This window comes from Trematomus bernacchii, unplaced genomic scaffold (assembly GCF_902827165.1).
Source record: "Trematomus bernacchii unplaced genomic scaffold, fTreBer1.1, whole genome shotgun sequence".
NCBI classification, from domain to species: Eukaryota; Metazoa; Chordata; class Actinopteri; order Perciformes; family Nototheniidae; genus Trematomus; species Trematomus bernacchii.
In genome coordinates, this window is record NW_022987641.1 from 6,039,638 (window position 1) to 6,053,058 (window position 13,421).

General features: G+C 38.7%; 1 protein-coding gene across 1 annotated transcript; it reads left to right on the top strand.

Annotated features, from left to right (window-relative positions):
* The first annotated feature begins 8,330 nt into the window (after positions 1-8,330).
* Positions 8,331-13,171, top strand: LOC117484917 (NADH-cytochrome b5 reductase 3-like). Its single transcript, XM_034133401.1, has 9 exons — positions 8,331-8,484; positions 8,778-8,903; positions 9,033-9,105; positions 10,071-10,177; positions 10,273-10,402; positions 10,486-10,569; positions 11,131-11,216; positions 11,307-11,406; positions 12,383-13,171. Exons 1-9 carry the CDS (start codon positions 8,464-8,466, stop codon positions 12,553-12,555), a joined length of 900 nt encoding a protein of 299 aa, XP_033989292.1. The 5' UTR covers positions 8,331-8,463; the 3' UTR covers positions 12,556-13,171.
* Positions 13,172-13,421: the final 250 nt, after the last annotated feature.

A 13,421-nucleotide genomic window follows, 5' to 3' on the forward strand; every position in this document is an offset into this window, starting at 1 on the left:
TGAACAGTTACAAGACGTCTATCTTGGAGAATGGTCGTACTAGCCATCTGCAGCCATGCAACAACCAAATCAAGATAAGAGAAATCTTCAATCAAGCCCCTGACTACACACATCATCCAGCACTGACCTCTAAGTTCAGCACAGCAACACATGATGCAGACAGTCTGGGTCAAACCATCTTCACACGAACTGCCAACGACCACAAACTAGCACCATCCGTAGAAGATATGAAGTTTCTTAAGATCATGGAAGCAGAGTTTCATCAAGACAGCTCGAAGAGCTGGGTGGGACCACTACCTTTCCGGTTACCAAGACAGAGGCTGCCTAACAATAGGAAACAAGCACAAGATCGTCTTGCCTCATTGAGACGCACGCTGGAAAAACGGCCACAGATGAAAGCCCACTTTCTAGAGTTCACAGCAAAACAAATACGGTCTGACTGCGGCACTAACTTCGTTGGCGCTTCTCGAGAGTTGCAAATGAAGACTACAGATCCCAGTGGCAACAACGTGGAGAAGTACCTGAGCACGCAGAACTGCACATGGGTGTTCAACCCGCCACATGCGTCCCACATGGGTGGGGCATGGGAACGGATGATTGGCATCGCTCGTCGCATTCTTGACTATCTGCTGCTTGAACAGAAGAAGTCTTCTTTGACGCATGAAGTTCTGCTTACGCTCATGGCTGAGGTGACAGCAGTCATCAATGCTAGACCTCTCATTCCAGTATCTTCAGATCCAGAGTCACCTCTCATCCTCACCCCAGCAATGCTCTTGACCCTCAAAACAGGCTCTACACCACCTCCTCCAGGTAACTTTGAAGAGGCAGACCTCTTTAAAGAGCAGTGGAAGCAAGTTCAGAGCCTGGCGGACACCTTTTGGAGTAGGTGGAGAAAAGAATATCTCAAGACTCGTCACAAGTGGCGGTCTAAGAGGTCAAACCTTCAAGAGGGGGACATTGTTCTCCTGAAAGACAATCAGGCTCAGAGAAACGAATGGCCTGTGGCCACCATCACAAAGACATTCCCAGGAAGGGATGGACTGGTTCGTAAGATCGAGGTAGAGATCTCCAAGGACAAGACCAAAAGGATCTTTTCTCGTCCTGTTACAGAAGTGGTCCTGCTTCTGTCTCCAAAGACTGATTCTTGTTGATTGATCTGGGGTTTAAAAACCCCAGGCGGGGAGTGTTCTGTCCTTGATGTGTGTTTTTGGTGTATATCTGTCGTATATGTGTTTTCTTGGCTGTGTTTTGGCACCACCTTGTGGTGGTTGTTTGACACTGCTGCTTTCTAGTAGTTTATTCGATTCCTGTTGCTCGGAGACCAAACTTGTTCGTTCCCAGGTGTGCTCCACGTGTAGCTTGGGTTGTTTCATGAACGGACGTCTGCTCTCCATGGGCTGTGCTTCGTATTTCCCGCTGGTTCACGCATCGTCTGTGAGTGTTATTGTCCGACAGACTGTGGCTTCATGGGAATATGTTGTATGTAAAATGTTTATGTTTGTAGGAATGCAGTGAGTATTCTTTGCGGCTAAGCTACTAGCAGCTAGGCTGATTAGCTTCTCAGTTTGTGCACCGTAGCTCATTGTGTGAAGTATTCTGTCTATTTAGCTCGTCAGTCGGGCAGTCAATAATAAACTGTTATGTCTGTATTGTCTTTACAGTTTCACCAAGTAAAGAGACTTCAGTAAAACTGACAACTGTGCTGGAGTTTTCTTTCAAACGGTTTAACTGGATGGATAGCTAGCTCAGTGCTAGTGAGACCCTTACATACAGTATGAAAAAAGAGTATTTGTACCTGTGCTGAAGTTCACTGCTGTGAGGAGTCCAGTTCTGTCTCTCACTCTCTGGTCCAGCCTGTCTGCATCACCTGCACACTTTAAACAAACAGATATATATGTAAAGTACCATGTGTACAAACAATATAACTTATTATCTTCTGTTGAACATGTTGGATTGTGTATTGTCCGAGTCAGGGTCCTTTTTATTTTACTGTAACTTTGGAAGTTGTGTTACCAATGCTTACTGTTTATTTGATACCAATTTGGTAATGCAATTAATAAAAACAACAAGGTTTGGGTTCGTTCTTCAGATGACTGTGATGTTAACGTGTAAGCTCAATAATGAACTCCAGCTCAACCAACCATATTGTAATATCTAAGTAATCATCTTGAAATATGACATTAATAATTGTAATATACACACATCTTATTGTGAGGTTGATTTCACATACACTACTTCGACGTTAGCTTGTCTACATACTCGAGCATAGCCAATTTAAATTAACCTTAGCGATGCATACAGTTCCTACCTACATAATAAAATATCTCTCTAAGTTACAAGGATGACCTTATTTTATCAACCTCAAACAGAAGCCTTTTGTTCTCCAGTATTATCCATAGACTGTATATATAAATGGACGTAGGGTCCGTGACGTCACCCATAGGATTCTGCAGAGTTGCCGAGAAGCCCTTAGTAGACGGAGTCGGCCACTAACGGCTCGACAGTGGCGTCAGAGTTCCACTCCCGCCTGCTCCAGCCTGCTCCAAATAAGGGCAAAGAGGCGGAGCCGAGGCGGGATCTGCTGCCTCTGGGCTGGAAGTTCCAGAGCTAGCTCAAGCTACCAAGCTAAGCTAACATGCTCACTATCTGCACACTGCCATCGCATTTTACGTTTCTAAGGTAAGCGGACATGAGACTATTCAGCAAAACTAATTTTTAGCATAATACTTCAGAATCTTAAAATCCCTTAACGTTTGTATGCAATTGTGCTAAATTAAACACTGGAATCAAGCAAATATTAATATGTTTGCATGACATTAGTTATTTATATTTTGCCATCACTTAATTATACGTTTAATACATTTAAGTTAAGCTTAGGTACATGTGATGATAGCTAGTAGTTAGTGCTCTTACCTGTGAGGCCCCCACCAAACAGCATTATAACCAGACTGTATCATTAAAACTACAAGTACCAGTTCTAGGTCCTTGACTTTAGACAAACAATTCAAAAGACAAAATGTATTTAAAGACCAATCTTTATTTGAAGGTGCCTCTTAACCTGAGATATTAGTTATACAGTAATAGTATTGACAATCTAAAAAAACTGAGCAACTCAACAGTCAACTTTATATTTCTTATTGTCTAAAGCATTTATTATTTTCATTTTTCCCCTCTCATATTCAGTGTGGATGGATTGAGACAGCGTGGTGTCCAGAGAGCTGCAGAGACTTCAGAGAGAAACCTCCGTGTGATGGACGTCCTGTCTGTTGGTTTGGCCGGAGAGGACTGAGGCTCTTTCCTCTGCGAGGAGGACCAGGCCTGATGGAGGAGCCCATGCATAGCTGATACCACCTGCACAGGCCTTGTCTGTCACTTTATTTGACTAAATGTGTTTACTTATACATTTAATAGGTTTACACCTTCTGTCCATATGTGCTTTTTATTTAAAACATGTTTGATTAACTTTTGGTTCACATTTCAATAAATTGAATTTGTATTTGCACTCCTTTTGTCCATTATTCTTACTGAAAATGTTAGATTACACATTCACATCTGACTGAAGATTGGCCCCATTTATTTGCGGTACAAGGTACATGTTGTGAAGCTCATGAAGTGAGGCAAATAGAAATAATCAGCTGATGGAGTATAGATGTGGAAATAGGTGCATTCGATCAGCTGACTGTGTTTTCACAATAAAAATAGTTTCTTAGTGAATGTCCTGTACTGGTCTTAACATCTCATAACATCAGCTTTTAATTTTCCTATTGGATGTTCTTCTTGACCCTCAGAGAAAGAGGAGATGCTGAGTCGTGTCTTTCAGGCATGTCCTTTCCTATTATTATTTATCAAAGAGGTGTGTTTGTGTTTAGGGGCTGTAGATATAATTATTTTGTAATTGTAATGTTTTTTTTTATTTCAACAGTGAGCTACAAAGACAATCAGATTATGAATGAACAGTATGAAATTCATCAACATTGAAATATATTTTATTATCAAAATAATATTTAACTGTTATTAAAACATGCTTGCTCTGTTGTCTCACTGAAAGAATAACTTTTACCACGTTTTTACAGACAATATTGAGAGATAAATAGCAGTTGTCACTATGCGTTAAATATCTTTGCCTTCAATACATTAAATTAGAAAGCTGACAGTCATATTGCTTGTTAACATCTAAATGTAACCCTTTACATGGAAAAAACCCTCAACTTCACTGATGTGTAGGTGATCTAGTATTTAGTATTGTTTAATGGAATGTATAGCAGTGTATTAAAGTCAATACTTCATTTATTTAAACCAATATCTTTCTTGATTCTTTGTACAGTATGAAAAAAGAGTATTTGCACCTGTGCTGAAGTTCACTGCTGTGAGGAGTCCAGTTCTGTCTCTCACTCTCTGGTCCATCCTGTCTGCATCACCTGGGCACTTTAAACAAACAGATATATATGTAAAGAACCATGTGTACAAACAATATAACTTATTATCTTCTGTTGAACATGTTGGATTGTGTATTGCCCGAGTCAGGGTCCTTTTTATTTTACTGTAACTTTGGAAGTTGTGTTACCAATGCTTACTATTTATTTGATACCAATTTGGTAATGCAATTAATAAAAACAACAAGGTTTGGGTTCGTTCTTCAGATGACTGTGATGTTAACGTGTAAGCTCAATAATGAACTCCAGCTCAACCAACCATATTGTAATATCTAAGTAATCATCTTGAAATATGACATTAATAATTGTAATATACACACATCTTATTGTGAGGTTGATTTCACATACACTACTTCGACGTTAGCTTGTCTACATACTTGAGCATAGCCAATTTAAATTAACCTTAGCGATGCATACAGTTCCTACCTACATAATAAAATATCTCTCTAAGTTACAAGGATGACCTTATTTTATCAACCTCAAACAGAAGCCGTTTGTTCTACAGTATTATCCCACTTAACGCTTAACACTTGTCTATTTCGTTTTAACCTTTATATATACAGTCTATGGTTTTAAGTTAACTTGCAGGCTAAGATTAGCATCGTTAGCACCGATGTAGCTACCACTCGCTTACACGCTAACCCAAGCCTTAACATTCATTACGTAGCTGATTGAAATCATAAACACATAAATAAAGTACTCGAATTTCACTTACCGCAAAACCGCATTCATGCACCGTCACAATAGTCCGATATATAAGCATGAAGAACAAACAAACACGGCCGGGGTCAAGTTGTGTTCCCTGGATGAACTGAGCAGGCAGTCCCTGTAGCTTCACGGAGACGGAGCAGCTAGCAGAGACAAAAAGCTAACAGCAGCAGTCACTTGACAGAGCTGTCACTCAATGTGACCACGCCCTAATTTATGCAAAAACTTTAAGACCTAATATAAATAAAAGGGTCATGTTAGAAAACAATTCACTCACAGATTCATAATCATGAAGGTGGAATCTAACTATATACATAATAAAATGTATTGCAGCCAGGGCTAGAAACGTTTTTTTTTCTGCTGTGAAATTGGGCATTTTAACATGGGGTCTATGGAAATTGCTCCTTTCTGCAGTCATCGCCTATCGGCCAATATATGAACTGCAGTTTGTGGCACTTCCGTATAGAGTGGCGAAGTCACGCCCACTTACTTCCGGGTAATGGGACCTTATTTCGGAAAAGTTATGCATTGAAGTCAATGGAGAGAGAAAGATTATCTTTCGATCCCGTTTGAATTGTGCCACGAATTACACATATGATGTTTGTCAATTTAAAAGATAATTTTGCAAGTCAAAAAAAAAAAAATGTGCCGTAAAACTGTGAAGTAACACATTTGTTTGTGTGAAACGCTAAATGAACTACATCTCTGGTCAACCACACACGTCACCAAGATGGCCGTCACTACTGTCTTGTCAACAAACGATTGACTATCACCACAATGAAACACGTCCTGAAGAATGTCATGCAAAGCTGCCTGCCTGCCTTCCTTTGATTCTCTCTGAACTGCCTGGTCGTTTTAATGTTTAATGTCAACCATTTGTGCAGATAGCATGAAGTAGAAAAGATCGCCGATGCTAACGTTAGCGTTAGCATTTCTCCCCCGGAATTAAATGGTGTATTATAGAATGATCACACCGGTGACAGTACTATTCAAAGGGTTCACAAAATATGACTACTACTCTTACTGTTTAACATTTTGGGTTACTTAATGTTACTTCATGTTAAGGCTAATAAAAATGACAAGGCTGTAATGCTAACTAACGTGCTAGCTACTAGCTAGGTAGCTAACTTGATCAAGCCACTCCTGGTCGTTTCATCAGACGGGAAGCAAAAGAACGAGCAAGACCCATTGCTGGTATAATAACAACCTGGTACTAAGCACACAGGCATCTTGTTAAAGTTATCTTATCTTAGCCAGCGCCATATAGATAGATTATATCTATATTGCGCTGATCTTAGGTATCTGAATGGTGGAGGTAAACAATTGTGACATCACTTACGCGACTCTGGGATTTGTAGTCTTTCTAGTTACGTATTTTTCATAGTCTTATATTTCAACAGTTTTACGACAAACTGTGACTTTTTTGACATGGAAATGATTTTTTAAGTTTGACAAACATCATATGTGTAATTCATGGCACAATTCAAACGGGATCGAAAGATAAGTTTTCTCTCCCCATTGACTTCAATGCATAATTTTTCCGAAATAAGGTCCCATACCCCGGAAGTAAGTGGGAGGGACTTCGCCACTCTATGGGGAGAGAAAACTTATCTTTCGATCCCGTTTGAATTGTGCCATGAATTACACATATGATGTTTGTCAATCTTAAAAAATCATTTCCATGTCAAAAAAGTCACAGTTTGTCGTAAAACTGTTGAAATATAAGACTATGAAAAATACGTACCTAGAAAGACTACAAATCCCAGAGTCGCGTAAGTGATGTCACAATTGTTTTCCTCCACTAAGATCTTAGATCAGCGCCATATAGATATAATCTATCTATATGGCGCTGGCTAAGATAAGATAACTTTAACAAGATGCCTGTGTGCTTAGTACCAGGTTGTTATTATACCAGCAATGGGTCTTGCTCGTTCTTTCGCTTCCCGTCTGATGAAAGGACCAGGAGTACTCTGGATCAAGCTAGCTAGTAGCTAGCACGTTAGTTAGCATTACAGCCTTGTCATTTGTATTAGCCTTAACATGAAGTAACATTAAGTAACCCACAATGTTAAACAGTAAGAGTAGTAGTCATATTTCGTGAACCCTTTGAAGAGTACTGTCACCGGTGTGATCATTCTATAATACACAATTTAAGCCCGGGGGAGAAATGCTAACGCTAACGCTAGCGATCTTCTCTACTTCATGCTATCTGCACAAATGGTTGACATTAAACATTAAAACGACCAGGCAGTTCAGAGAGAATCAAAGGAAGGCAGGCAGGCAGCTTTCCATGACATTCTTCAGGACGTGTTTCATTGTGGTGATAGTGAGGGTAGTCAATCGTTGTGTTGACAAGACAGTAGTGACGGCCATCTTGGTGACGTGTGTTGTTGACCAGAGATGTTCATTGAGCGTTTCACACAAACAAATGTGTTACTTCACAGTTTTAGGACACATTTTTTTTTTTTTGACTTGCAAAATTATCTTTCAAATTGACAAACAACATATGTGTAATTCGTGGCACAATTCAAACGGGATCGAAAGATAATCTTCCTCTCTCCATTGACTTCAATACATAATTTTTCCGAAATAAGGTCCTATGGAGGTCCACCGGAAGGGGAGGGACTTCGCCACTCTATTGGCGTCCCGGCTCTTCCCCAGAGTTTGCCGCTTGATTAAAACCCAAGACTCAATAAGTTGTTATGGCTGACAGTTGTTTTTGTGCCAACATTCAAATAGGCTTATCAAAGCTGCTTGACTATAATTGGGCTCCAGTTTTATGGAATGTCCAAAGTCATTTGGGGCCCATGTATAAAACTGTCCCTAATGTTTGGCCCCGTAAAATTCCCCACACACTTCTCCCTTTATTCTGATACGTTAGAGGTTTTATTTATGTTATCTTATCTACCATGAAGCTTAATTTTGAAAATACAGGCCTGTCATGTGGAAATGACGTCTTGCTTCAGCTTTGTCAAGTTAACCGTTTTCATACCATAAGTTCTGATTTGTCACTAGAAAAATGTAAAGACCGTAATGTTTCAGAGATAATGAACAAATAAAAAAGTATCTACTTTGTAATTTAATATATCTATTGCTAAAAAATATGTGTTAAGTGTTTTGTTTTAAAATAATGAAGCATTATTTTCCGAAGAAATGCTTTTATTTTCTAAACAGTGACCGGAAGTGTGTATTGGCGCCAGCTTACTTTATAGTTTGACAGCTCGTACTTGCTACGCACCATCGTGACAGTAGCTGTAAACTCAATTGCTGCTGCTTTCTGCATTGACAAACACACCGTTGCATTTACCAAAACTGCCTGAAAATGCTGTCCTACATCATTGGTGTAAGTATATCTTAACAAGAAGTAGCTAGGTTTATTGTACTTTAACTAATTATGTTGCATTAGCTCAAGCTAACGGGAGCTACCAGTTAGTTTTCCTGACCAAGTTAAGTTTGAGGCTGGGGCTGCCCTGCCCATAGGAATTTCTATGACTCATTTCTCCTGTTTTGGATTAAACAAATTGGCTTGGCTTAACTAAGACAACGCCCCAAAGATATATTAAACATGTGATAGCTTCTGCTAGCTGCTGGTGGTCTGAGCTGAGTCATTCTCCTGATTTCTGACCTTTGTCACAGTTGATCCGAGGCGGATTTGACAGCATCGTCAACTTAATCTTCAGACTCCTGTTCAGGAAGAGTAGACCCGCCCTCACCTTAGAGGACCCCAACATTAAGTATGCACTGCGGCTGCTGGACAAACAGGTAACCCGTCTGAATATCACCTTCACAAAACCTGAACTCTTTTTATTTACAAAATCCAACGTTTTTCTGTTTACAAACGCAGCCGGTGTTGCTCTGTCTGCACTGACATGCTTTTTGTTTCTTCTGCAGATTGTCAGCCATGACACCAGAAAGTTCCGCTTTGCCCTGCCATCCTCTGAACACATCCTGGGTCTTCCCATCGGTTAGTAACTATTGACTTAGCTTGACACTCCACCCAGCAGCAGCAGGCTAACTAGCCTAGGTTAGCTTCACTGGGTGACTAGCAGCACATGCCTGACTATCTTAAGACAAACTCAGACCAGCTAAGACCAGCAACCATGTAACATTTATGAAAATAAAATGTATAGGAACACAGACAGACATAATGGCAAGGAATTTAATTATATCACATCACAAATAGGTTCAGTAGGAAGAAGGTAAGGTAGGAAGAGAGGAAAGGCAAAATGCTAAGATAAAAAGAGCTTCACATACATTCTCATTTTGTAACTTAACTTAAAGGTCACCTATTGTGCAAAATCCAATTATTCATGTCTTTTATACATCAACATGTGTCCCCCTCTGTGTAAAGAGATTCTGAAAGTTTCAGGAAAAAAGATTCTCTCACTTTTTGTCCTGATCCATTTATATAAAAAAACCTGTCTGAAAATGAGCTGATCAGATTTTGGCCACTTTATGATGTCATAACGATTTTTTTGGCTTGTGTAACCATTAGCCAATCACCAACCAAGGTGTATATATCTGAGACCTACGTATAATATATTGATGAAAAGCAGTATAATAAGGGAGTAAAGTTGAGTTTACTTTCCGTTCCCTTCCTATATTATTTATGTCATTTGTCAAAAAATATAAAAAGCTGAAATAAGAAGTTGATTCTATTTATCATCCAGCAGCATTTTTATTTATTTATCATTTAAAAAAAACAAATATATTGAAGTAACTTATATAATACAAAGGAGACCCAGAAAACCATCACATCTTGAATGTAGAACCAGTTAAAGCTGAGCAGTTTTGTTGGAAAAAGTACAAAAATAAATTATCAGTTTGTAAAATGGTTGCTCGAGATCACATACTTTATGCATTTAATATTGATTATAATCTGAACACATGCTGTGAGTAATAACTTGTTGTTGTGTGTCTCCTCTCCAGGACAGCATATCTATCTGTCTGCAAAGGTAGACGGGAAGCTCGTAGTGCGTCCGTACACTCCGGTGTCCAGTGATGATGACAAAGGCTACGTGGACTTAGTGGTGAAGGTAAAGCCTTTTTAAGAAAAGTTGTTTCTGTATATGGTTAGGTGTTGTTTTGTTATCCTAAATGAGTTTCTCTTTTTTTGTCCAATTCTTGACAGATTTACTTTAAAGATGTTAATCCTAAATTCCCAGAGGGTGGGAAGTTGAGTCAGTTCTTGGAGAGCCTCAGGATCAATGACACTATTGACTTTAGAGGCCCCAGCGGTCTCCTGGTGTACCAAGGCAAAGGTGAGCCCGTAACAGGAGGTCTAAAGTGATGTTTGTTACTCAGCTCAGCTGCCTGATCTGATGCTCTAACTCTCCCTCAACAGGTGCTTTTGCCATTCAGTCAGATAAAAAGTCCCCAGCTGACATGAAGACAGCCAGACATGTTGGGATGATCGCTGGAGGAACAGGTAAACTCCTGCACTCGTCTGTAAAGGTGTTGCACTCAGGGTGTTGTTTAGCAGATCCTGACTCATGTCCGACATACAGTGCTGTGACTTGTTCCCGACTCGTGTCCGACATACAGTGCTGTGACTCGTTCCCGACTCGTGTCCGACATACAGTGCTGTGACTCGTTCCCGACTCGTGTCCGACATACAGTACTGTGACTTGTTCCCGACATTTTTGACATTATTTATAATGGCTTTTTTTCTGCATGCTATATTATGCAATTTTTTCTGACCTTTTAGACATACTATAATATGCTGTTTTATTTTATTTTTCGATGTAGTAAGCAGTTTTCCCTCATATTTTCGACATACTATGCCTTTTTTTTTCTTTTTCCACATACTATACTATGACTTTTTTTCCTTATATTTTGTACTGAAGAAACCATCCAATCAGTTATTTCATGACATATCCGGCTTTTCTTTATTGGAACAAAAGGGAACGCAGATATCCACATAAGGCCATATATTGTACTAATTTCCAACTCTGAAAATGTGATCTTCCTGTTTTTGTACTTTTTCCAGGCATCACTCCGATGTTGCAGATCATCACCGCTGTGATGAAGGATCCAAAGGACCAGACGGTGTGCTACCTGCTGTTCGCCAACCAGGTGGGTCTCAGCCAGGGTCACATGATGAAGTGTTGCTATAAGTGATCTGTTTTCCTGTATGAAACCTTGTTCTTTCCTGCTCTCTCTCAGACTGAAAAAGATATTCTGTTGCGTCCGGAGTTGGAAGAGATCCAGGTGAACCACCCGGACCGGTTTAAGCTCTGGTTCACCCTGGACAGAGCACCTGAAGGTAACATGCCTTTAGACATCTGAGAACATTTATCATTTATTTTATATTTAAGGTTTCGCTCATAACAAAATGTGAAGTACAACTATAAAGGAAAGTATAAAATAAAAACATAAAAAGTACCTCGAAATTGTGCTGAAATGCCGCACTTAATTAAACGTAAACTACAGTATGTCAATGTTTGAGCCACCAATCACCAATACAAGATACATGTACACAGATAAATGAATGGTTTTAACAGTTATAAATTATAACTAAATATCAATAAAGGCAACCAAATGTATGTATAATTGCAGATAAACAATTAATATAAAGATGTAACAACAAATACATTGATATGTTTAATATAATAAATTAAACACTAATATTATTTCATTTCTAACTATTTACATCAGCAACACAGCTTAGCTTTACTATGCATTCATTGTAAGAAAAGCCGACAAAGTCGCCCTTGTTGGACTGATGTGTCGTTGCAACATCATTTAGATAAACGGGTGGGAATGTCTTACATAAATCATTCGAAAGAAAATAGGAGAGAATAAATAAAAAAATATTGTATACTTTGCCAAAGAAATATGGTATGACGTTAAAATATCACGAAAAAAATGTCAGTATAGAATGTTAAAATAAAAAATCCTCGTTGGGTTTAGTATTTTTTTTTAAGTAATAGTATTATTTATTGATAGTATGGCATAATCTGGTATGTCAGCAAAGACTAAAATATCAGCTAAAAGTCATAGTATGTCGAAGAAAATCGCTTTAGGGTGTTGACATAGTATGTTAAAAAAGTTTTTTTATCAAATATTATATCAGAAAAAAATCCTAGTCATAGTATAGTATTTAAAATAATTCATAGTAAGTAAAAAAATTAAAATAATAGTATACGTCAAATATCAGAATAAAAAGTCATAGTATATGACAATAGTAACATTGCTACATTGAGTTGTTATCAATCTCTGAAACGTCCCCTTTGTTTCAGACTGGGAGTATAGCCAAGGCTTCATCAATGAAGATATGGTGCGGGAACGCCTGCCCGCCCCAGGTGACGAGACCCTCATCATGATGTGTGGACCTCCCCCCATGATCCAGTTCGCCTGCAACCCCAACCTGGACAAAGTGGGTCACTCCAGCAGCCGCAGGTTCACCTTCTAAACGTCTCATTAGAGCGTCCAGTTATCATAATCTCTCCTCAAAACATAAAGGCACGCACAGTTACAGTGATTATTGCACTATATATATACACACTATTTATGCCATGCAAGGTTCACCATGAAGCAGAATCACAGCACGGACCAATTCATGTAATCACTAAGAGGCACGGAAGGGGGAAAAAGGTAAATATTAAGGCGATTCAAAAGTAGTAAGTAGAGGAGATGGATCATGAAAGGTGTTGAGACTGTTAATGTTATTCCAAATCTGTTGCAAATGATATCAGAGTTGAGGTTTAAGGGATGTTTTCTGAGTGCCTTAACACTTGCAAAGCTTTTTATATGCACTGTTTAAGATCACTTCATTTATACACAATTGTATTGATTATTCCATTGAAGCTGTTGCACCTGTGTAAGAGTTAAACCTGCCCTCTGTCTATCGTCAAAGATGTTAATATTTTTGCTAAAACATGTTCTGTGACCTGTTCAACGGGATGTTGCTACTTGTGTTTGGATATGCAACATAAAGAAAAGAAAATGCTACTGAATTTGAGATGCTTTGATTATTTTTTATCAAAACTGTGTTGTGTCTTAAAATAAAGACAAAGAGAAAAAAAGAAGTTTCTCGTTTTTATTATCAAAATGTAAAAACAATTACTTTGGCATTTCATATTTACTTTCAATCATGAATATCTTAAAGTGGACCTATCATGCTATATAAGGCATATTTATACTTTTTTCTTTTCAAAATACCAAACAGATCATACATTTTAGCCATGCCTCATTTCGCTCAATTTGACATTTTTTAGATCTGTTTTAGCAAGGGTTGATTCTGTGAGCAACAGCACCATCTACAGGCCTGGCATATGT